We start from the raw sequence: 23,101 nt of genomic DNA on the forward strand, positions 1-23,101 counted from the left end.
GACGCGCCAAAATCCCACAGGGTCTATTTTATCATCAGAAAAAAATCAATATTGTACTTACATAACCTAACCACTTACACAACAAAGGGTAAACAACATCATTAATAACATCATCCGGTCCCATTGAAATAGATGGATATTACAATCAACAGCAGAAAAATAACCTAGGGTTTCTTTAAATGTGTTCTGGGAAAATGAGCACAAGCTGTTGGAACCAACAAGCCTGCTGAGAAAAGAAAAAACTGCCAGACAAAAACATGCTCAATTCCCATCACACTGCTGAGGCGGCTCACATTCCTGGGGCAATTCAAACCTGTTTTATCCAAGCAGATGAATATCTCCAAGTAAGGTTTGAAATAGTATGCCACATTCTGCTTTGTTTTCTATATTGTTTCATTTCTATCAATTTGGCATGTTGTCAGTTGATGGCCCTCTTCAAGACATACGATCTGTCAAGGTTGATACTGCTGCCGTATTCATCTTAAGATGTGTGTGTGTGTTTTATCTCTAATAAAAGATAAAGACAATCAAAACATCAGGTATGAGAGAGCAACATTCAGATTGCATGCGACGCACAAGCTCCGCAGGGCAAGTTATTGATCGTTTGACCTTTACCAATGCAATGTCAAATGTGTGTGCAGGCGGCAGTCAACAGCATCAATCAGTGTTTCAGTCGAAGGACATGAGAGGCTATGTAATAGTCTACTTGCCAAACATTTCACAGATTTATTAAAGTCAGACACTTTTTCAAATTAGTCAAAATGTGCAACATGTGCTCTGGCAGATCTATTTCCTTAATAAGGAATAATTTCCGTCAGAATGAATTATTACATTGCTGTAGTTCTTACTCAAGTTAAATATTTAACCATACAAACCAAGCAAGCATTTCAAAGCAGCGTCAAAACCCAAAAGGAGGCGAGGCGTTTAAAAAGAAAGTGGTACTTTTACACATCGGTGTGCACATTCATGCTGGTTTCACACCAAACACAAACCATTGGTTCCCAGCTCTTTATTACTAGAGGGTAATAAATAATCACGCCACCCGATTCGCATCTTTGCATTTATTTTGTATGAAATTTACTCACGCAAATCACTTAATTCATGTTTGGTGTGAACCCACATCCCATTTGCGCCTTTGGTTTACTTACGAGGCGTTAAACGTCGGCGATAAATGCACACGATTATCATCCTGGTGTGTACAAGCCTTAAGTTAATAAAAACAAAATGCTTTATTATTTAAGGTCTTGATAGATACAACTCCGAGGACATAGTTATGACATTATCTTGCATTTCTCCAAATAGATCCTCCCAAAAATGACACATTGGACCTTTAACATAGACAGATCACTACTGTTTTTTTTATTTTGTATGCAAAATACATTTTCAACCTAATATGACAGATTTTGTCACAGGTTGTTTGAAAGGTTCAGACAAACTGAGCCTTGGGAAAATGTTACCACAGCAATGTGTCTAAATGCAGCAGTATGAGACATAACAGCTACATCATGAGACAGAATCCATGTTGAGAAGCTTTAAAGTCCTAAAGACTGGGACCACCTGGGTCCAACACATCCAACAGGTGTGGTCGCTAATAATTGTTTAAAAAAATTGTTACTTTGTAAAGCAAGTTTTGTGACTTTAGATAAATGATCTGCAAACTGCCCACGAGTAAATGTGAATAAATACAAACCAGGACATTTCCATAAACAAAAATTTCTGTCCAATAAATAATAGAAAAGTAAAATAAAACATACAGAGAGAAAATTTAGAAATCAAGTATTGCCAATCTCACATCCTGGCAATGTTCCAGACTCAAATATCTTATAGGTGCAACAAAATGGCTAATCTTCTTATCCGGTCACTCCGTGAGGCAAACACATTTTGCACACCGTGAGGCAAACACATCCAAACATCCAACCTCTCTCATTCAAAGCCATCTTTGATCTGTGCTCATAAGGCTAGGCTGTGCGGTGCACCTGAGGTTCAGCTACAGGACCCGTTCGGTCAAGAACAAAATCCACAAACACAGGCAGAGAAATTCAATTACCCCAGCCATACATCTCCACGAATGCCACGGGGAGGAAATAGAATGTTGATCTTCCGATTCGATTGGTTCTCAAATGAAATGTAATAGCATTACATAATTGAATAAGTGGAAAACCGACAGGCCAAACAAAGGCAGGATGTTAAATATGAACTCTGCTCACACCGGATGTGCCCGGCTGAGAAAAGAAGTCAGGGCAGAAGTGTTGAGAGCCAAGTTGAAATCTTGTAATAATCTTTAAAAAAAAAAATGTTCATAACCCCGACAAGGTTTATATTTGCAATATTTGCTTACTGCCATATAAAACAATTTATCATGATTATAAAAGTGCATAAACAATGCAGGGAAGAAAACAAGCGCTTTCTTAATCTTGACTTTCTTAAAAGTTACACCCAAAACTTACTGTATGTTTACTGACATATAGAAAACGCTTTACACAATAAAATGCATTTAAAGACACAAACACATGATAGGTCAAAACACTCATTCATTTTGACTGCAGGATATATCGATTAATGTATCCCAAAATAGGCACATGATATTACAGCATCTAGAGCCCTACATAAAAAAAATAAGTACAGAGTATGTAGGCCACAGATAGTTACAGATGCTGACCTGTTTAAGAAAAGATCGGGTATAAAAGCACGTGTTTAGACATCAAACTCCCAACCTAGATATTGCGTTAGAAACTGTGGACAGAATCCTCAACTGTTTTAACACTAGTTTCACATACCACCATCTTCTTATTATGGCAAAAACAGAACTGAAGAAACACATTACATACAGTCCAACAGATGGAACGGATCGCAACACTTCGGCGCTCAGGTCATCACTGTTATGACAGTGAGAATATTTGCGTGAGGCTCTAATCAAATTTCACATCAATGTCATCACCTGAACAGGTGTGCACAGGTATCAGTGGCAAGTAGAGCATTTGCTTCAGCAATGAATAACCGTAACAGCAAGGCGAACGCATGGACCCATAAAGCAAAAATGTTTTCGAATGGAATGCAAATCGGTTCATTAATATTAATAACTTTTACAGTAAGATGCCAGTCAGGAAAAATGCAGGAATTTGCAAGTCAAATCCAGACTTTAAGACTCTGGGAAGAGCTTGTTCGACATCACAGCAAAAAGAGATTTTTATGTGACTCCAGAGAAGAGAATCGCTGTTACGTTGCATTTGATTATTGTTTCTCTAGACATTAAACCGATATAATGGCATAGAGCTTTAGATAAGTTTATATGATTAATAGGGATGCACCGATATGTAATTTTTTTCCAATAACCGATCATTATTTAACATTTTACACCGATAACCGATACACAATATCTAAATATTCATATAAAATTCCCTAAGACTGAAAACAAATGGCAAAAAGTGGGCAACTGGTTTTATTTGAAAACATTCACTGCAGAAAACAAGTTAACCATTAGTTATCTTTTTCCCCTGAAAATCATGCTTACCTTGCACTATAATGATTCTTTAACCTTCAAACTTTTCTTAATATACAAATTATAGATGTTCTTCCAGAGCAACCCAGAAAAGTGTTCTCAATAGCTGCATGTCTAACAAGTCTTAAGACAGAAAGCATTCAGTCAGCAGTAGGATTCAAACAATGTGGTTTTGTTCCTATAATTTACACGTTCATAAATACTGTATCTGCATACTGTACCAACATCAACAATGTTTTGCCAATATCAGTAAATGAATGACCACAACAGAAAGACAGTACTGTACTGTATTTAACTGCGAGCAGCGAGCAGATGAAAAAGTTTAACCAGAGGAAATGATTTCGGATTTATCGGCTATAATATATCGGCCTAAAATCGTATTATCGGACAATACCGATAACATAAAAAAATGAGCCGATATTTATATTGCTGATAATTTGATGATTCAGATAAGGGTCTGTGTTTCACCGTTAGACATTTATTTCAATATAAACAGTTATACTGAAACATTAATGTAATGCAAATTAATAATCAAAATATGACAAATATCAATCTGAAAAATATGACACGATTGCACAAATTGTTTTGTTTTTTAGCGTGTACATGAAATAAATATCCATTTCTTCATATAGGAACATAGCACATCTTCCTCCATCTAGGTAATGCCCTCATTAAAACCCATGTTCTATCTACTGACACCTATATTCTCCAATGAGCACTGGCCACTTATCCTTTGCCAGTCCGGAGCTAATGAAGGCTCATTTGTTGACTCTGAGTGATTAGACTTAATCAGGGCTTAATGACCTTGAGGCAACAAACGCAAAAAAGCAAAGGCTTGTTAGCCTGAGAGAATAGTTTTACTCTAATGGGCATGCAAAATAACTCTGGAGAGAGGAAAATGTGACAATGATATCAATTTTATAGGAAAGAGAGACATAGTAAACTGCAGAAAAGGGCAATGGCTTTTTTTAAAGCAATCAGACTTTCTTTATTAAACGCTTGTTATACAAGCCCAGAACTTGCCAAAACCTCATCTGCCCTTTCCTAATGTTTCAGAATGTTATGCAGATGCTACAAATAGACGGAAACAACACAAGTTTGGCAAACCTTCTCACATTTTATTAAATCTTGGGTTCTGATAAATACCGAAGGTCCATATATTGAATCTTAAGAGATTAAGAAAATAACTATTTTTGGTTGCATTCTACTTCTACTTCTTACACTTTCAAGTTAAGCTTATGTAACTGCACGCAAGTGCACATTTTGTTAAAATAGAAGTTATAAAAGTCTAATAAGGAAAAAACATCTGTAGAAATGTTAAATGCAGCTAGGTGCATCATTAACTGGGATCAGAGAACTTTGTATCATGTTTATCTGTTACAACAATGCAATATTTGTGTAGTAACCAAATAAATCTGCATGTGTTGCACAAAGTTATTTCCGAGTACAGTCTGACTGTTGCTTTGTATGCCAAGCACCAATTGCAATAATGTATTTAATATGCCTGGGCGTTCCAGACAGATGAGATTCATAATGAACCCCATAGCACTCTGGGTAAACTGGACTGACAGTGAATGACAGCCCGTGCCAAAAGGAGACGAGGCAAGATACAGAAACGCTCCACCATCCAGAGAAAACGCATAAAGCATGACATTCAAAAAAGGTCAGCTTCTCGCTGTCGTTTATGCGCAGACATCCAAACGCACCCCCACACGAACTCACAACGCAGGTATTGCAATTTCCAGTTCCACTGGTGAACAATCTCTGGTTTATTTGTGTATCGATTTTCAGCTATTGTGATTCTCAGTATGTACCAGTGTGTTAGTATACACTACTGGTAGTAAGATTTTCTGATATTTTCTGTGAAATCATTCGGTGTAGTCATGCATTGCTGAAACAGACAAACTGCAGGCAGTAATACATATATGATGCATTGCATATATAATGCAAAGGGATTAGTAATTTTATAGTTTCAGCCCACAAGGATTTCTTACACCCACAGTCCACTCACTTACAATATAATGCCATCTTAGTGTATATGCATTGCAGCATTGGATACAAAAAAAACACACAGATATTCCTATTCCACCTCCAAGCCCAAACAAAAAAACAAACCACACTTATAGTGATAGTACTTAGTCTAAAAATAAACATTATTTGTTGTTGTTTCAAACCTGTATAAATTGTTTTGTTGAACACAAAAGAAGATATTTTGAAGAATGTGGGCAACCAAACAGTTCCGGGTCACCATTTACTACCATATTAGTTTTTGACCCTACTTTCGTAGTCAATAGTGGCCCAGATATTTGGTTACAAACATCTTTCTTTGAATTCAGCAGAACAATTAATGTTTTTGAGGCTTTGTAACAATTTGCGGGCGAGTAAATATCAAAGTTTCATACATGAGATCCTAGATCTTAAAATATTTACTTATAGTTAATATAAAAGTACATTACATTATAAAAATGCATTTAATGTCTTCATTATTTATATAGCAGCATACGATTTAGTTTATTGTTTTTTATATCATCACTTTTTTCCATTTTTTGTTGCACAAACATTTCATGGAGCTTTTTTAAAAAGCTTGTGTTTTGAGTTTTATCACAGAATGGTGGCAATGGCAATACCATTAAAACAAAGAGACACGCCGTCATGATTCACACCTTCGCTGACAGTCAGATGTAAACACATATGTGGAAATGCACGGGTATGAACACACACCAAGTTTTCTCATCAGTATTCTATGGTCATAGCAGGCTGCAGTGATACTGCTGTGTTATCTAGCCTCTCTTCCGCTCTGCTATGTGGCTTTGGGAGAGGCTACAGAGAGCTTCATGCTTATCTGTGACAAACCACCCCATCTGAGACCGTCTGCTTGCTTTCCTCTCCTCACTTAGTCTGTCTGTCTGTCTGTATGTCTGTCTATCTGTCTATCTGTCTGTCAATCTGTCTGTCTCCTTCCTCCCTGCATTGATCATTCACACTCATTTATTTAGATTTTCTTATTTAACTTTAGGAAACCACGTACACAAGGTTCACAAAAAAAACCTTGAATTTAATGCTCACAGAAGTGAACTAAGAGCGTCACATGGGAGAAAAGGCCTATTCAGAGGATCTGTCACGAGCTGGCGCTTTCATTTGAATTCCCATCAGCTTCAAAGCTAGTCGTCTTCACTAGCAAACATCTGGTTGACATAAAACTCTTCAAATATATAGGAGAATACTCCGAGCTGTAGACGTCTTGCCGTAAAAGCCAGAACACATTAAAGGTTTGCCCCGAACATCTTCGGGGGGCACGGCCTTATGCATTTTAATGAAGGTGTTTTTGCTGCCGTATTACTTCACAAGAGACTGAGATATATAAGCCGTACATAAGTGGTTCCTGTTGACACAACAGCATGTTTAATCCATTTAGTATGTATAACATATTCCAAGGCTGTTAGTTTCCTACAACAGCGCTGTGTCCCACAAAAATAAGGTGGAAAACGAGAAGCAGCACTTCTCTTGTTATTTTTATCCTTCTGCGGGAGCGACAAGCAGTTGAGTGGCTTTATCCGTTGCCAAGTAACGGTGTTCTGTTGCTACACAGGTGCAGACTGCACCTGCTGTCTCTGAGTACTGCGCTTTCATTGGCCCAGATGTATCGTGAAGGGAAATCTTGGCCAATCAGGCATTACGAAGTGTTGCCAAAGGCAACTTCTGGTGAGCTGAGCGGAATAAAGTCCATTAAGGAACTCAAGTATACCAACAAAACAAACAAAAGTGATGCAGGACAAAATTGTGACCCGCATAAATGTGACGAAAACAACTAGGTCATTGTTTTAATTTGAACAAAGACCATTATAGTGTTTCATATAATGTAGAGCCAAATGAAAAAAGAAAAGAAAAATGAACACAAAATTGACCGTAGCAATATTTGTAAGCATAAGGTTTTCTACATACCACAGAGAAAATCAAAAATTACAGCCGATGTGGATGAATAAGGTGAACTGAGAGCAAACAGAGAAATCTGTGTCTTCAACTCAGGACCTGCTGCCAAGTTAAATCCCATTTCCTTTTCAACAGTAGTTTGTTCTCTTGCCCCCTGAATCGGTGCCCTGTAAACTGGCCTGTATAAATAGGATGTTTCTCTCAATTTGGTTATATCTGCCCTTATTGGGCGCTTTGTAATGCGATTAAATTATTTAATGAGTATTAAAATAATTTACAAAAAGTGAATAATACATGAAAATGTCTCGGTTCATACTGTGCTGTTCCATTCTTTGCTATGGCCTTAGGCTTATACAGCCTTGCTGATTTGTAACACACTTGTTACGGTTGCAAAGGTTACAATTTAATTCGAGATTTACAAACATATATTTGATGAATACAAAAATAGCTTATTGGAATAAAGGAATGTGTGATTTTTGGGAGGATCTATTGACGGAAAAGCAACATAATATAAAATTGATGATCAGAATTGATGTCTTCAGAGGTGTATAAAACCCTTACATAAGGAAGCGTTATGTTTTTATTACCTTAGAATGATCTATGTCTATCTACATACATCATTTTGTTCCTACTGTAGACCTAAACGGACAAACATTCTCTACAGAGTGCGTTTCGTAAATACGTTATCTCCTTCGGCAAAGAAGCGAAAAAGTGATCACATCTTAGCCCTGTGTAAGCAGCGCAGTGCTTTCAAAGGGAAGGGTGAGGGGTGTAGTGAGCCGTTGGTTGCAATTCAAAACCTCACCACTAGATGCCGCTAAATTTCATAAACTGGACCTCTACACAAAACTCAAAATGAAGTTTGTTTCTATATTTTATTAAACCCTTTCAATATTTATATATCCTGCAAACTTTATTTTAAGCTGTATTATAATACAATCCATTTAATAGCACAGCTTGAATATTTTCATACTTGGGTAACTTCTGAACTAATGTAACGCACGCTTAGGCAGTGTTCTTAAAATATGCAGCAATTTTTCCTTTAATAACTCGGTCTCCCATTCACGATAATGGCATGCTGTTCTGTATCTTGCTGAGAGGGTAATTAACACCATTGCTGCCTCCTTATTATCACTGATGTTCAAGATTAAAGAGACAAATGTGAGCGCACACAGCGCAGAAGTGCAGAGTCATGCCTGCAGTGTCTTTTCAACTTATCTACGTCCTTGGAACTACAAGCACATCACACTGATTTTTGGCAAGAAAGTGTGAAACACAACAAGTGATCAGGGATCAGTTAACACAATGTAATGTCTTTTCTCTATCCCTGCGAGTTCACAAAATCCCCTGTTTGCACTGACTATTTAGATTCGCCTTATTGATCAGTGAACTAAACCAGATGTTTAAGTGCAAGGTGAATATCTTTACCACACAGCACTTTCCTGCTTCTTCCACACATTTCTCAGTCTGCTGAAGGTAGAAGATCTTCTCTAGAGTATTAAATCAAATTTAAATGGCCACCCTTCATGCCCTCATCTCCATTTTCTGCACTACCTTGCAATTTGTTTTACTGCTGAAACATGGCTCGTTATCGCCCCCTGGAGACTAACTTGATGTTTGTACTGTTCAATGATGGCTCCAATTCTAACAAAACAGTATGCTTGAATGGCACCTACACATTTGGATAACCAAAATGAGCAACATACAAAACAAAGAAGAAAAGAAGGTAAAAATGTGGAAAAATATGAAAATAATCAGGGTTTTGTCTAATTTAGGCAATGCATTTGTAGAGAATATAATTATAACATTTTCACAACGCCAGGTAAAATCCTAATGATCCTGAAATAGAAAATAAAAGTAGGATTTCTGATCAGAAATGTCCTTTTGTGCGATTTGTATTTCTGAAATAGTTTTACATTTCTTATTAATGAGTAAATTTTTGTACCCCCAGCGCAGTAGCCTATAACTGAACAAGCGGGCCTCAACAAACTTACAAGTTAGGAGGCCTTAAAATTATTAAAGTTATTATTAAAGACAAAACACGGCTTGTAAAAAAATAAGCATGTTATTATTATTTAGGACAACTGACTCTGAGGCCTTGTAATGTTCCACACAAAAAAGTACGTTTAGAGAAGGCGATACCGCAGTTTGCCACAAGATGTCGCACTTGCATAATCTTTACTGCCCATGGGAATCACAAAAATGACATTTATTAAAATAAAATTCGTTTTTCTCGTGTTTCCCCATCAGATTTTTTCCTTTGGTGTTTAATCCTGCTTAAATAATGGAGTATTATCGAAGTAAATAATAGTAATACGTATGGTTACTCATCCTCATGCCTGTTCAACCTTCTTTCATCCATGGAAATCAAATGGATAAATCCCCTTCCCGCTCTTTTCCATAATAATCCATTCCATCGTCATGAAAGTTAAAGGAAACCACTTTGCGTCCATCAAGATCCAGAATGACAAAGAGCACCATCGTTAAAATATCTGACAGCAAACTTTTAAACATCGCGCCAAGGAACTTCCGCTCGAGAGCCAATAGCGTTTGACGTCAAACACTGCCATGTTTGTAGTCCATACAACGTTTGTAGTCCATACAACGTTTGTACTAGGACACACAGTAAGCCTACCTATACATAAAAAAACGTTTAACTTATATTTATTTTCTTTATCTTAGTTTAAATAAAAAAGGGAAACCTTTTCAGAGGGATCGCAGAACAGTTAATAATGTACATATGCATAGATATCATACACACAGTCTATGTTTAGTTTTATTATTATGTTTCTGCACAGTTCGTATTATTATGTTTCTTACATTGTACGTAGGCCTGTATGTTAATGTGTATAGTTTGTGTTTGTATAGCTTTGCACTGTCTTGGCATTCATTGTGGACAGCAAAGAATTTCATTTTCAACTTGTTTCCTTGTATGACAATAAACACTGTGAATCCTTGAAAATTACAAAAATTGTAGTTGATATATTATATATTCACTAAAATCAGTGATCACTAAGCTATAAAACAAATGTGACAGTAAAGTACAAAAAACACCACATAGTTATTCATATATGCACAGACAAACATGGTTTTGCATTTATAGCATTAACATAATTCAGTGTCACTTTATTATGATTTATGGCCATTTGTGCATGTAATTATGAATACAAATGCATGTGCTTGTGCCTCTTAATCATTTCAACATACATTTGTGTCTTCCTTTTCAAGTTTATGGAGGTGGATGGGTCGTGAGTCATACATTGACTGATATGCTGATCTAATGTTAATATCTCCACGGAACAGTTAACTCACTAGAGTAGAGTAGAACAAACTCATTTTGTCGTCAAAATTGTTTAATCAAAAAGACACAATGCATAGATACATTCAATTCGTGACACACTCTATGAAAAATCGCTGGGAATGAAAAAATTTAAATAATTTGTTTGATTTAAAAGATCCTTTTGGTCGTGAAGAATGACACTGTTTGAATGCAATCAGGATCCTTACATTGAATATGTGATTTTTCATGATTTCTCTTATAAACACCCAGAATAGTCACTTTTTCCACGTAAACACCTTTCCTCCCATTTAATACCTCCACACACAGCAGGGTCCACTTAGCCAAAGGGTAGAGACCCACTTGAACGCCCACTAATCTCAGAAGTAAAGTGCTACCATGGGGCACTCTAAACTTATAATGGTGGTAAAGCTTCAAGGCCAAAATGCCCAAAGGCAAAGCTCAGCTGTGTCTGATGTTAAGGGTTTCATACTGAACCAGACTTGTGACTCAATAATCTATAATTTTAGTTTAGATTGCAATGTCATTTTTGTGTCAGGTTGATCTCAGCCCTTTCAATTTCTCTATAGAGCCTATACTGTCTGTTTTTAAGCAATATGTCTGTGATGAAGAACACATAGGTTGTCATCACGTGAACATCAGTTCACAGTATTGTTGTGTATAGATTTATTGTTTTATGATTAATGATTTGATATAGTGTGGAGACAATGACAATATAGTGTTCAAATTATGTTTTGTAGCGGAGTACAAGAACTGAACATAGACTTTGAAGTTGTCAGATTTATTGTTTAGGGTATACGTCCATTGGTCAATCCATTTCATAGTATAACTCACCAGTTTGGTCATGTTTGGAGGGGAGTGTTCTGATGATGTCAATATCCCGAATTACTGTTAATGGGTGGTAGTACCATTTACTAGAACAGAGATGGATATGAATGCGTTGAAATACTATAATGGAATGATTTGAATGTGTATTATGTTGTGCTATCATGATCGTGCTTGTATGTTTAAAAGTATACGTGAAAGCTGAGATGCCGAACTAAACGTGCATTCTTTTTTAGGGGTGTCAATCGACCCCTAAGGTTGGTACGATCCACTAGGGTTTGGTGGGAAGAAGAGTATGTTTGCATTAAAGTTTGCTTGAATTGAGGGGGAAAAAGGTAGAAAGAGGCCTTGTGTGCCCAAAGACTGGGGAATGGGAAGTCCCAATGATTGACTGGAATGATTACTCACTTTGTACTCCATTCATTTGGTAATTTCCCGGGCCCTACGGCAGAAATACATGAAACAACTCAGATTGGCAGTAAACAAGTGGCCATCCGATATCTACCGGCCATCATTAGTCAAAAATGCATATTCATTTTATGAACGTCAAAAACATGGATTAATTTCATCGATACGTCATGCACGTGATATGGAATATAAAGATGCTTAAGTATATCCCATACTGAGAGCAAGGCCTTGAACGTTGACTATACACTGCAAAAAATGACTTTCTTGCTTAGACTTTTTGTCTTGTTTTCAAGTAAAAATGTCTAAAAATTCTTGAATCAAGAAGCATTTTCTTGATGAGCATACGGAACTAAGAAAATAAATCTTGTTTTTAGTAAAAATATATGAAATTTCATAGAATTTTTGTTAAAAACAAGCAAAAAAATCTGCCAATGGGGTAAGAAAAATAACCTTGAATTGAGCGACTAAGAAAAAGGTCAACCTTAATTCAAGATTATTTTTCTTACCCCATTGGCAGATTTTTTTGCTTGTTTAAAGCACTAATTCACTGAAATTTCATATTTTTCCCCAAAAACAAGACTTATTTTCTTAGGCCATTTTACTCATCGAGAAAATGTATCTTGATTTAAGAATTTGTAGACATTTTAACTGGAAAACAAGAAAAAAAGACTAAGTTAGAAAGTCATTTTTTGCAGTGTATTCCTACCATGTGTAAAAGCTTTTCCAGGAATTACATAGAGAAAGAAAAAGGGGGCAGGTTTTTGAATCCAGACAGACAGATATAGAGTTGGAAAGAAAGCAGTAACAGTAAGGAAAATTGGACTACATGTACTGCAATTACTTCTACCTTTACAGGCATGTCTTTCAAAAGCCAGACACTGCAATCACAAACTATTATTTTACGTTCAGAGTCGCCTCTTGTGTTCCTGCTCAATCCCACTAAAAGTCTTGAACAATCCCTTACTGTGATTATAGACTATAAACCATGCACATACACTGACCAAAATTATAAACGCAAAACTTTTGTTTTCGCCCCCTATTTTCATGAGCCGATCTCAAAGATCTAAGACTTTTTCTATGTACACAAAATACCTATTTCTCTCAAATATTGTTCACAAATCGCAATATGTGTTGGTGAGCGCTTCTTTGTCGAGATAATCCATCCACCTCACAGGTGTTGCATATCAAGATGCTGATTAGACAGCATGATTGTTGCACTGGTGTGCCTTGGGCTGGCCACAAAAAATAACAATGCCACAGATGTCGCAAGTTTTGAGGGAGCGTACAATTGGCAGGCGGACTGCAGGAATTTCCACCAGAGCTGTTGCCTGTGAATTGAATGTTCATTTCTCTACCATAAACCATCTCCAAAGGCGTTTCAGAGAATTTGGCAGTACATCCAACCTGGCCTCAAAACCGCAGGCCACTTGTAACCACACCAGACCAGGACCTCCACGTCCATCTTCGGAAAGCTTCTGCAACAATCGTTTTGCATAACCAAAGAATTTCTGCTCAAACTGTCACAAACAGTCTCAGGGAAGCTCATCTGCATACATCGGGGTCTCAACCTGACTGCAATTGGTCGTCGTAAAATGCTCACATTCTATGGTGTCTGGCTCTTTGAAGAGGTGTTCTCCTCAGGGTTGAATCCCGGTTTTCACTGTACAGGGCAGATGGCAGACACCATGTGTGCCGTCGTGTGGGTGAGCGGTTTGCTGATGTCAACATTGTGGATCGACTTGCTCATGGTGGCAGTGGGGTTATGGTATGGGCAGGTATATGTTATGGACAAAGAACACAGGTTTGTTTTATTTATGGCATTTTGAATGCACAGAGAAACCGTTGAGATCATGAGGCCCATTGTTGTGCCATTCATCACCTCATGTTGCAGCATGATAATGCACAGCCTCATGTTGCAAGGATCTGTACACAACTCCTGGAAGCTGAAAACATCCCAGTTCTTGCATGGCCAGCATTCTCACCGGACATGTCACCCATTGAGCAAGTTTGGGATGTTCTGGATGTACAACGACAGCCAGTTCCTGCCAATACCCAGCAACTTCACACAGCCATTGAAGAGGAGTGGACCAACATTCCACAGGCCACAATCATTAACCTGATTAACTCTTTACGAAGGAGATGTGTTGCACTGTGTGAGGCAAATGGTGGTCACACAAGATACTGACTGGTTTTCAATACAGTAAAACTGCACATTTTAGAGTGGCCGTTTATTCTGGCGAGCCTAAGGCACACCTGTGCAATAATCATGCTGTCTAATCCGCATCTTGATATGCCACACCTGTGAGGTGGATGGATTATCTAGTTATTATAGCTTAAATCAAAACAAACCAACTGCAGTTTGACTGATACTAAATGGAATGCACAACAAAGAAACATGGTTTTTGCAAATTTGTAAAAACTGAGTTATCTCAGTGTCAGTGTTAAACAATGCCTACAAAAACTAAATTTAGACACGATTAAATCCCTTACAAGGAGTTTAAATGTTTTCACAATTTCTTAAAGGAATAGTTCACCCCAAAAAATAAACAATCTGTTATCATTTACTCTTTCTCATGTCTTCCAAAACCTGTTTGTTGAAATACAAAAGAAGATATTTTGGGAAATGTGGGCCAGTGTTGGTTAGTCACACTCGTTCTTAAAAATGTTTTTCTTTTGTGTTCTGCAGAATGCATGTTTGGAATGACCTGAAGGTGAGTAAATGATGAATGCGATTCAAAATTATATTTCTGTTATCATAGTTAATGTTCCTCTAAACTGTAAAACACAACCTCTGTTATGGACTGACAGCCTCAGATAGTGCCTGTTTACTTTCGTTGCTCATGAAAAAATATAGAAAATTACAGTTAATGGTGAGTCTGTCAGTCGAGTAGGAGTTGTACAGGGTTTGGAACAACATGAAAGTGAGTAAATGAGGGAAGGTGAGAAATGCTTTTTCTTTCATCTGATTATGAAACCCTGTCAAAGGGAAGAAATAGGTAGAAGCAAACCTTTACATCTCACTTCGATGCTGGCTCTCAGAGGGAGCCGGGAACACATTGTAATTAAAAGCTCACGTGCACAGTGTTATTGGACTCCAACAAAGCGTGAGATGACTCCGAGCTCTTCAAGGTTCTCACTAATAAGGGGAATATGGATGCTGCAAGATGTGCATGTGCATGACTGATGCCTTCAATCATCTATTAAGTCCTGTGTGTGCCATCTTCAACAGTCTCGGTCGACGTGGAGTCGCTGTACGTCTTTATCATAATTGGAGTAAAGCTTGCATTGTTAATGCTAATTGATTCAGAATACAAAAAAAAATATTATTCATAAAAAATGTAAACTTGTTTTGTTGTTATAAAGAACTAGAAAGGTCACTCTGTATGGCTACCTCTGTTTTACATTTTTACATGCTGAGCATTGAGGGTCTAGTCACAGATAGAATTCATCTCTGGGATCTCTGCAAACACGTGTCTATAGGGTACAGGGGATAAGTATGTCTCCAGGGAGTTTAAGGAATCCGATCAAACTGGCTTGAAAAGTTTTTTTCTCTCGCACCTCTTATACACAAACTCATACAGATCCTCAGAGGGAAAATAAGTGGGGATGCCTGTTGCCTTGAGAAAGTTTTTCACATTCTTGAAAAAAGCTGCCAAAAGTCTGTGTATGGGAGAAGGTCCAAATGTGATGATCCGTTGAATTACTTTCTACTTCTTCAAGGGATAGTTCTCCCACAAAGGACAATTCTGTTATCATTCAGTCACCCTCTTTTCAATTCAAACCTGTATGGCTTTCTTTATTTTGCGGAACACAAAAAAATGATATTTTGAAGAAAGTTGGTAACGAAACAGCGCCGGCACCCATTCACTCGTATGGACACAAAACCAATGCAAGTCAATGGGTGCTGGTTAACAACATTCTTTGAAATATCGTCTTTTGTGTTCTGCAGAAGAAAGAAAGTCATACAGGTTTGAATGACAAGGATTAGTAAATGATGAGAGAATTTTCATTCGTGGGTGAACTATGCCTTTAAAACTTAAAAGCAGTCCCACACACATTTTAATACAGTACATTAGGTATAATTAGGTATGATGTAAGAATCTACAGTACAGTAAAATTATGTTTTTCTTACTAACATAGCTAAAGATAATGCACTGTGTGTTTAAGAATGCACCTTTACTATAGGTAAATAAAAATAATAATTGCATGAATCAAATTGAACACACTGTTTCATTATCATACTGAATACTGCAAGTTTTGCACCCCGTGTCCATTTACCGGTACAGTATCCAAAAGAAATGTCTTATTAGCGCAAGAAAATGTCTTTTGAGGATAAGACACATGTCTTCTGAACAGTACCAAAAAAACCACCTGTGCACAAAAATAAAGATTAGCCGTGCAAAAAAGTGTACGAAAATGTGACTAGTATTGATATACTGTATATGGCTGTATTATACTCTATAATCTTTATTTAAATAGGTTTGCAATTATACACAACATGCACACATTTATGTTGGGAATTTAAGTTCATTAATTTTAACACGCGCATGCCTAGAATGCCTTCATGCTTTTTCTGAGCAAGTTCAAAAATGCTCAAAGCTTATTTGGAAATTTCAAAACTGTGTGTCAATAAAAAACACTGATCCATTTTTTCTTCTGAAATCCATAACAATGCCAGCACTTATGGTGACAGCAGACATAAAAAAGATTCAGCTTTTCTAAGAAGAAAAATCAATCCTTGCTTGGTATATTCACCCATCTGTTGCATTTTTCCATGGAGCTATTTAGCAGGAATAACTAAAAAAAATACATCATGTAGCGATTTCTCTGTCATTTTCATCATAATATACAGTATTAATGAAACAAACAATATCTGTTTTGCATGTGAACATTTTGAAATTAGTAACATGCAATATTATGTACTGTACTATGCCACCAAGGTAGTGGTCTAGATTTTGTTGAAACCAGTAACTTTGTATTAGCACCTATTGTATTATGGCTCCTGTATGACATATCGCTTATTTCTCCCTGAACTCTCTGTAAGTCACTTTGGATAAAAGCATCTGCTAAATGACTTACTGTAAATGAAAATGTCCATACAACCTACCACGGCTAGTTTATCCACCAGGTTTAGCCATCTATTGAAACTGGCGAATGCATTGCTCCCCAAAAAAATGTTTATTAGACGGTTTTAAGCGACCATCGTCAGAAAAAAAGAAGAAGAGGGCAGAAAACAACAGCTGCATTGTTACAGTTGTTACACAGTACAGTCGGGGCCAGGCTGCCTTACAGCACAAATTGAAACGTTCAGGGTCGTGTTGTGATTGCTGCGTTATGTAACGTCCCATTCAGATGCTGCAAACCATTGCCTTGAATGTAGAAAATTAGCGTCCGCCGAGAAACTATAATGACCAGCCTTGCTGTCACTTAGCGTGGCACAAGCCTTGGTTTTCCTATGGAACAGGTATTTATAAATGTATAGCTTGGATGCACTGTGCATCGCTTTAGAATCTGTTAAATGCCAAAAACGTACATGTATTTGTGGTCATTTTGGAATAGCTGTCATTTCACTTGCACATATGGAAAATCCTCACAGTGAAAAGTATCTCATGGCAAAACTGAGCAGAGAGAAGTTTTTGTGGTTAATGGTTAAATGGTGATTTTTTTGGCGTCTGACAGCCACTGGTTCTTATGCACATTAAACAGAGGCGACCGTTTACAGTATTGTGCAAACCTTGTTGACCCTTTAATACATGTAAATCAGCCACAGCAGGCAGTGGAGGAACTGTCTGATGGAAAAATTGATGGGATGCAATAAATAGTAGCAGCACCTTTATGCAGAACATGCACACATTAGTGGAGTCAAAGGGTTTTCTGAGAATCAAAAACAAACATATTCTCATTCTGGTACATTAAGACACTTGCATTAATGCTGTTGCAGTTTTTGAAATCACAACTATACATAGTATTTTACAAATAATTTAATTTCAAAATTGTGAATGTCATTCACTAAAAATAAATCAGATTGTTGTGTGCATATGGTTAAAATATGTTAAAGGGGTAATGTTTTTTCTGTCTCTTTGGTGTGTTATAAGTTGCCCATGCATATATTAGACACGTGAAATTGCAAATATTAAAGTGTAAGAACAAAAGATGCATTCTGTGTAAAAGTGAATGCTCACCCAGAACTGCCTGAAACGCCTCGTGTATCCACACCGCCACAAATCTACGTCAGTTCGTGGTATGATTTGACTAAGACCGCCCAAATGTACACGCAAGTAAGGTGGGCGTACATGTCGGTACGATTGCTTTGTATGGTAAGAGCCGTTACATTTCCGTCACACGCTTGCAGTATTCGACCAATCACTATGCACTGGGTAACTGGCCAATCATGGCACACCTCGCTTTTCAGAGCGGTGAGCTTTGTAAAAAATCTGCGCGTTTCAGAGAGGCGGGGGAAAGAAGAGATACAAACATGCACGGTATCTGGAAATACAACATTTTTTAATCTTAAATTTTGCATACATATTGCATCACATCTAAAACAAACGATTATATTCGTTTTAGCCATGTCATTTACCCCTTTGACAATTAATTGCAATACATGAACAAATTTTATAAAATGTTTCGTCAGGTGTTTGAATTTTCTTAAGTTCATGATATTAACATGACCGAATCAACCTGAAAACCAATTTTTCATTGTCGAGGGTAAGATCAGGTAGAACTGGCTTCCTGCATGAATGGTTTCAAAAGTGTGCTATTATCTGATATTTCAGCTTGGTTTTTACTTACATTTGAATGATGTTTTTGGAACGCTTCAAATCTTGCATTAATGCCTAGCTCCTTTCTGAAAACCACAAGGGAAGAACATTTCGCAATGTCTGACCACATGTCTAGGAATGTTTATGTAAATGAATAGAATGTTTGTAATATGATTATAATGTTTATAATATCAGAGGAGGCAGTTTTAATAATTGAGTGTCAGCTTGGCAAATGCAATTATTCCACCAGAGTAACAACAGCTGAACTCTGAGTTCAACAATGTCAACAACATTTCCGTGTGTTCGAATAACGTGTGCACAATTTTCCAGTCGACATCTGAAAGAATAACTTATGATGGTCAGCATAAAGTTTAAACACATTCTAGAATATTGTTCACTGTTATTTCTGGAACAATTTGCAAACCATCGTTTAGCCCTACATGACTCTTATCATTTTTTTTGTTTTATTACACAAAAGTGCCATAAAAAGAAAAAATTTTGGTTCCTCAATAAACATTTTAGACAAAGGTTTCTAAAATAAAGAAAAAATTCTGACCTTTTTTAGCTTTAAGAACCGTGCAAAACAGAAACGTTCGATGGATGTCAACAGCAGGAAAAGCAGCTTGATGAAAAGGTTGTATACTTTATTGTTAATAAACCAGTGGGGATGAAGGACTTAAGTCAAATTTGGTACCATTCTTTAAAAGAATCACAGCCATACTGATGCCTTCTTTGAACAGGTATGAAAGCAGACAAAGAGATGTGTTGAAAACGGTTCACATGAGTAATTGACAACACAAATAAACTCTCACCCATGTTAATTTCTCATAAATAGAAAATCGGTTTTCCATTTTGAAGTCTGACTGGCTGTACCTTCACAAAATATAAGACATGCTGTTTTTGGAGTCTGTAGTCTCGGATATGAAAACCCTAAAGATTTTAGACAAGATGTTAAGAAGCACTTATAGTTTGTTTTTGGAGAAATGGAAAATATGGATACATGTTTGGATACATTTTTGAACATGAATAAGGTGCATAAACACTATTATGATCACTTTTATCACTTTCACTTTTTCTCTGTGTACAAAAATATGGGTCTTTCTCAGGAAAACAGCTTCACAGACATATTTGCCGGATGCACATTGTAAGTAAAAAGCTCATTCACTGTTGCCTCATATATTAAGACTTCCGTCTGAGCCTTAAAATGGACCTACAACAGGACATGTGCCTCCATTTTGCAAACCACAATACATTAGCAGAACATGTCTGACCTACCGGCAAATACTTTAAAAGCATGCTTTTCACATATTCACAAGTAGGTCAAGAACATCTGACAACAGACTAGCTATTAAAAATGCTTTTATGCTCGACTTTGATGACGTAGATGTAAAGATATGACATGAAACTGGCAAGACATAAATAATGGCATAGAAATGTGAATTGTCTAATTGCAACTCAATGTTTTTCTCAATAGCACTTGAAGCTTTATGGCAGCCAAAGTGCTTTTGATTTTATTAATTGATGCTCTTATTACTTACTGTTCTTTTTGTTATGATTTTACTACATCCTAAATGCCAGCTTTGTAAAATCCCGGTCAGTTTAGATCTGCTGTGCAAACATGTCTTATCACATATCTTGTATTATCAGTATTACACTAATTTGTACTGATAATCAATATAGAGAATAATAATAACAGAGTTTTAATTTAAATGTGTGTCTTGTTTAAAAGTTTGTACATTTTCATGTGAAAATTTATGCCAGAAACTGCTGAATGCAAAACAATGCTGACTGTGATCCGTCATCACTACAGAAAAGAATGAGACCACAACTTTTAAGTATCCACTAAGGACATCACTGAACTGAAACTAAAACTGTAGGTTGTATGTGCTTTAAGTGCCTGGTGATCTTTAAACGTTTTTTCTCTCCTTATGACCTTAATATTTTATGTGGCTTAAAATTACTTAGTGGTTTTGAACGTGTATTTCAATGCCAGATGGAGTCATATATTAATGCACTTTATTGGAAACAGATAGAGCAGCATGTACAAGCATTTTCATAATAGGCCTATCATAATTCTAATTTCTAGCTTTACCACACCAGACTATTTGGTCTTAATATGATACTACGACAGCCCCGTGTGTATTCACACTCTTCTTGAATCTGATCTGCACAACACCGATGCTTTGTTTGTATTGTACAGTAAAATAAAGGAATTATAATATACAACTTAATGACATTCTAACACGTGCCTTTTACAAGCAGGGGGTAACCTTAAAATGTACATTTACACATTTGAGAGACAATCTTATCCAAAGCAATTTACAGTGTGTTTAAAAAAAGTGTCATTATGCTATTCCCTAGGTATTAAATCCATTACCTTTAAGTGCTAAATTGTCCTATGGAAACTATTTTAAATTGATCACGAACCTTTTGAGTTGTGAGGTTTTATTACATATAAGTATACAATATATACAGTGGAACCGGAGTATTTAGATGTTACCTCTGATAGTGCTCTTACTTTACATTTACATTTACACATTTGGCAGACGCTTTTATCCAAAGCCACTTACATTGCTTTATCCTATACATTTTACAGGTATTTGCAATCCCCTGGGATCGAACGCACAACCTTGCGTCGTTAACGCAATGCTCTTACCACTGAGCTCCAGGAAAACTTTATCACCGTATGTCAGAAGGGCTTTTAGAGCTCATATGAAGAGAGCTGACCACTGTGGCTTCCTCAGGCAATGACTCCTTCCCATTGCTGTCCTCCGTGCACAGTAGAACCCCTAACAGTTTTGGGGACTTCATTGTAAAAACAAGGTAGATAAAAGGATTGGCCACGCTGTTCAGGCTTGCCAGTAACATGAGGACAGTAAAGGTGCCGTCTGAAATAAAATAAACATAGTTTAGACCTTGTTTATTAATATCAATTTTCAAAGGGAGTGCGCAATGATGTGCGTAACCATTGCTTTGCGCACAGCTAGCGGACACGTACGGAACATTAAAGGGCAATTAAATGTTTAAAATCATCCTGAATATGTTTATTCCACTTACTTCCAGTTGGAGCCGAGGCGTCCCACACAGACCACATCTGCACTGTAAAAAACGGAGCCCAGCAAATGGTGTAGGTCAGCACAATCACCACCGTCATCTTCACAGTCTTTATCCGAGATTTGGACACGGATACCACGTTGCTGGCTCTGGAGGAAGGGGGGTTCGAGCTTCCATCTTTCCTCTGCTGCTGCGTTTTCATATACACGTTAATCTGAAGCGCACGGCAGATGCGCACCTGGCACACCATGACAGTTATAACAGGCAGAACAAATATCACCAGAGTCGTCCAAGTCACGTACGCTTTAAGTCCCCACGGCTGATCGAACTCTGCCCAACAGTCAAAGACACCCGGGGCGATCTGAACCCGGGAGAAAATGAAGATTTGCGGGATGCTTAAAATAAAAGATACAGCCCACGCGACGCACACTGGCAGGTTCCAGCGCGCTCGCCTTCTCTGGAAAGTCACCATAGGGTTGCACACCGCTTGGTAACGGTCTACCGTCATCACTACTATCATGTAAGTGGACGCAAACATGCCCACGACCTGAAGATACTTGACCGAGCGGCATACCAGGTCGGGACCGAGAAAGCGGTCCGTCAACTTCCACATGAGCTGAGAACACACCTGGAAGAAGGCGACCACCAGGTCGGCCAGACAGAGATGCGTGACAAACACGCGCATCCGAGACACCTGTTGCCTCCCCCTCCAGAGCGCCAGCAGCAAACCGCAGTTCAGCATCACCGCGCACAGAAATACAAAGCTGAGCAACGCGATCTCTATTTGCGCCAGATATTCATCACGGGGTTCATCTCCCGTCGCTTCCAACTCCAAACTCACGTTGCTAAGGTTCAAACTATAGTGAGACATTTTCTACGTAACGTTTTAAGAGACTATATGGAAGGTGGAAATCAAGGAAAGTTCATGTTTTGAGGGCGCATTCCGTCTGGATACAAGAGTCACCGTTTTCACATTTCTCATGCGCGTGGTTAGATAAAGGTAAGGCTTGACATTTTTTATATGTGGGATTAGGTGACGGAAGGAGGGGCTTTTTCACTTGCGCACTCAGTATGGCATGAAGCACACACGTTGGTGAGGCGTGATGTGCTGAATTAAAAGAGGCACAATGAAATCGGCGTACAAGGAAAATAAATGTATAATAAAACAACCTGCAAATCCCTGCAAAACAATAAAAATGGTTTCCATTACAAATGGCATTAAAACCATGGTGTGTTCTGGGCCTTACCCAGTTTGTTGGTGTTCTAATGGTTCCCATCCCCAGGACAACATCTCACCAATCCAGAAGGTCCAGTATAGCTCCATTA

At 37.6% G+C, this 23,101-nt stretch overlaps 2 protein-coding genes across 2 annotated transcripts in view; both read right to left on the minus strand.

The window, feature by feature from the left end:
• The window catches only part of lrrn1 (leucine rich repeat neuronal 1), a 46,276-nt gene extending 36,375 nt beyond the window's left edge, over nucleotides 1-9,901 (minus strand). The window contains exon 1 of the mRNA XM_056750421.1: nucleotides 9,778-9,901. The gene's annotated coding sequence lies outside the window, so the exon portion shown is untranslated. The remainder of the gene's footprint in view (nucleotides 1-9,777) is intronic.
• Nucleotides 9,902-20,723: 10,822 nt separating this feature from the next.
• Nucleotides 20,724-22,990, minus strand: avpr2b.1 (arginine vasopressin receptor 2b, tandem duplicate, 1). The gene is made up of 2 exons (XM_056750425.1): nucleotides 21,779-22,990; nucleotides 20,724-21,609 (listed from the first exon to the last, which is right to left on the minus strand). The coding sequence occupies exons 1-2, from the start codon at nucleotides 22,644-22,646 to the stop codon at nucleotides 21,401-21,403; spliced, it is 1,077 nt and encodes a 358-aa protein (XP_056606403.1). The 5' UTR covers nucleotides 22,647-22,990; the 3' UTR covers nucleotides 20,724-21,400.
• Nucleotides 22,991-23,101: the final 111 nt, after the last annotated feature.

The sequence above is a fragment of the Triplophysa dalaica genome, chromosome 6 (genome assembly GCF_015846415.1).
Source record: "Triplophysa dalaica isolate WHDGS20190420 chromosome 6, ASM1584641v1, whole genome shotgun sequence".
NCBI lineage: Eukaryota > Metazoa > Chordata > Actinopteri > Cypriniformes > Nemacheilidae > Triplophysa > Triplophysa dalaica.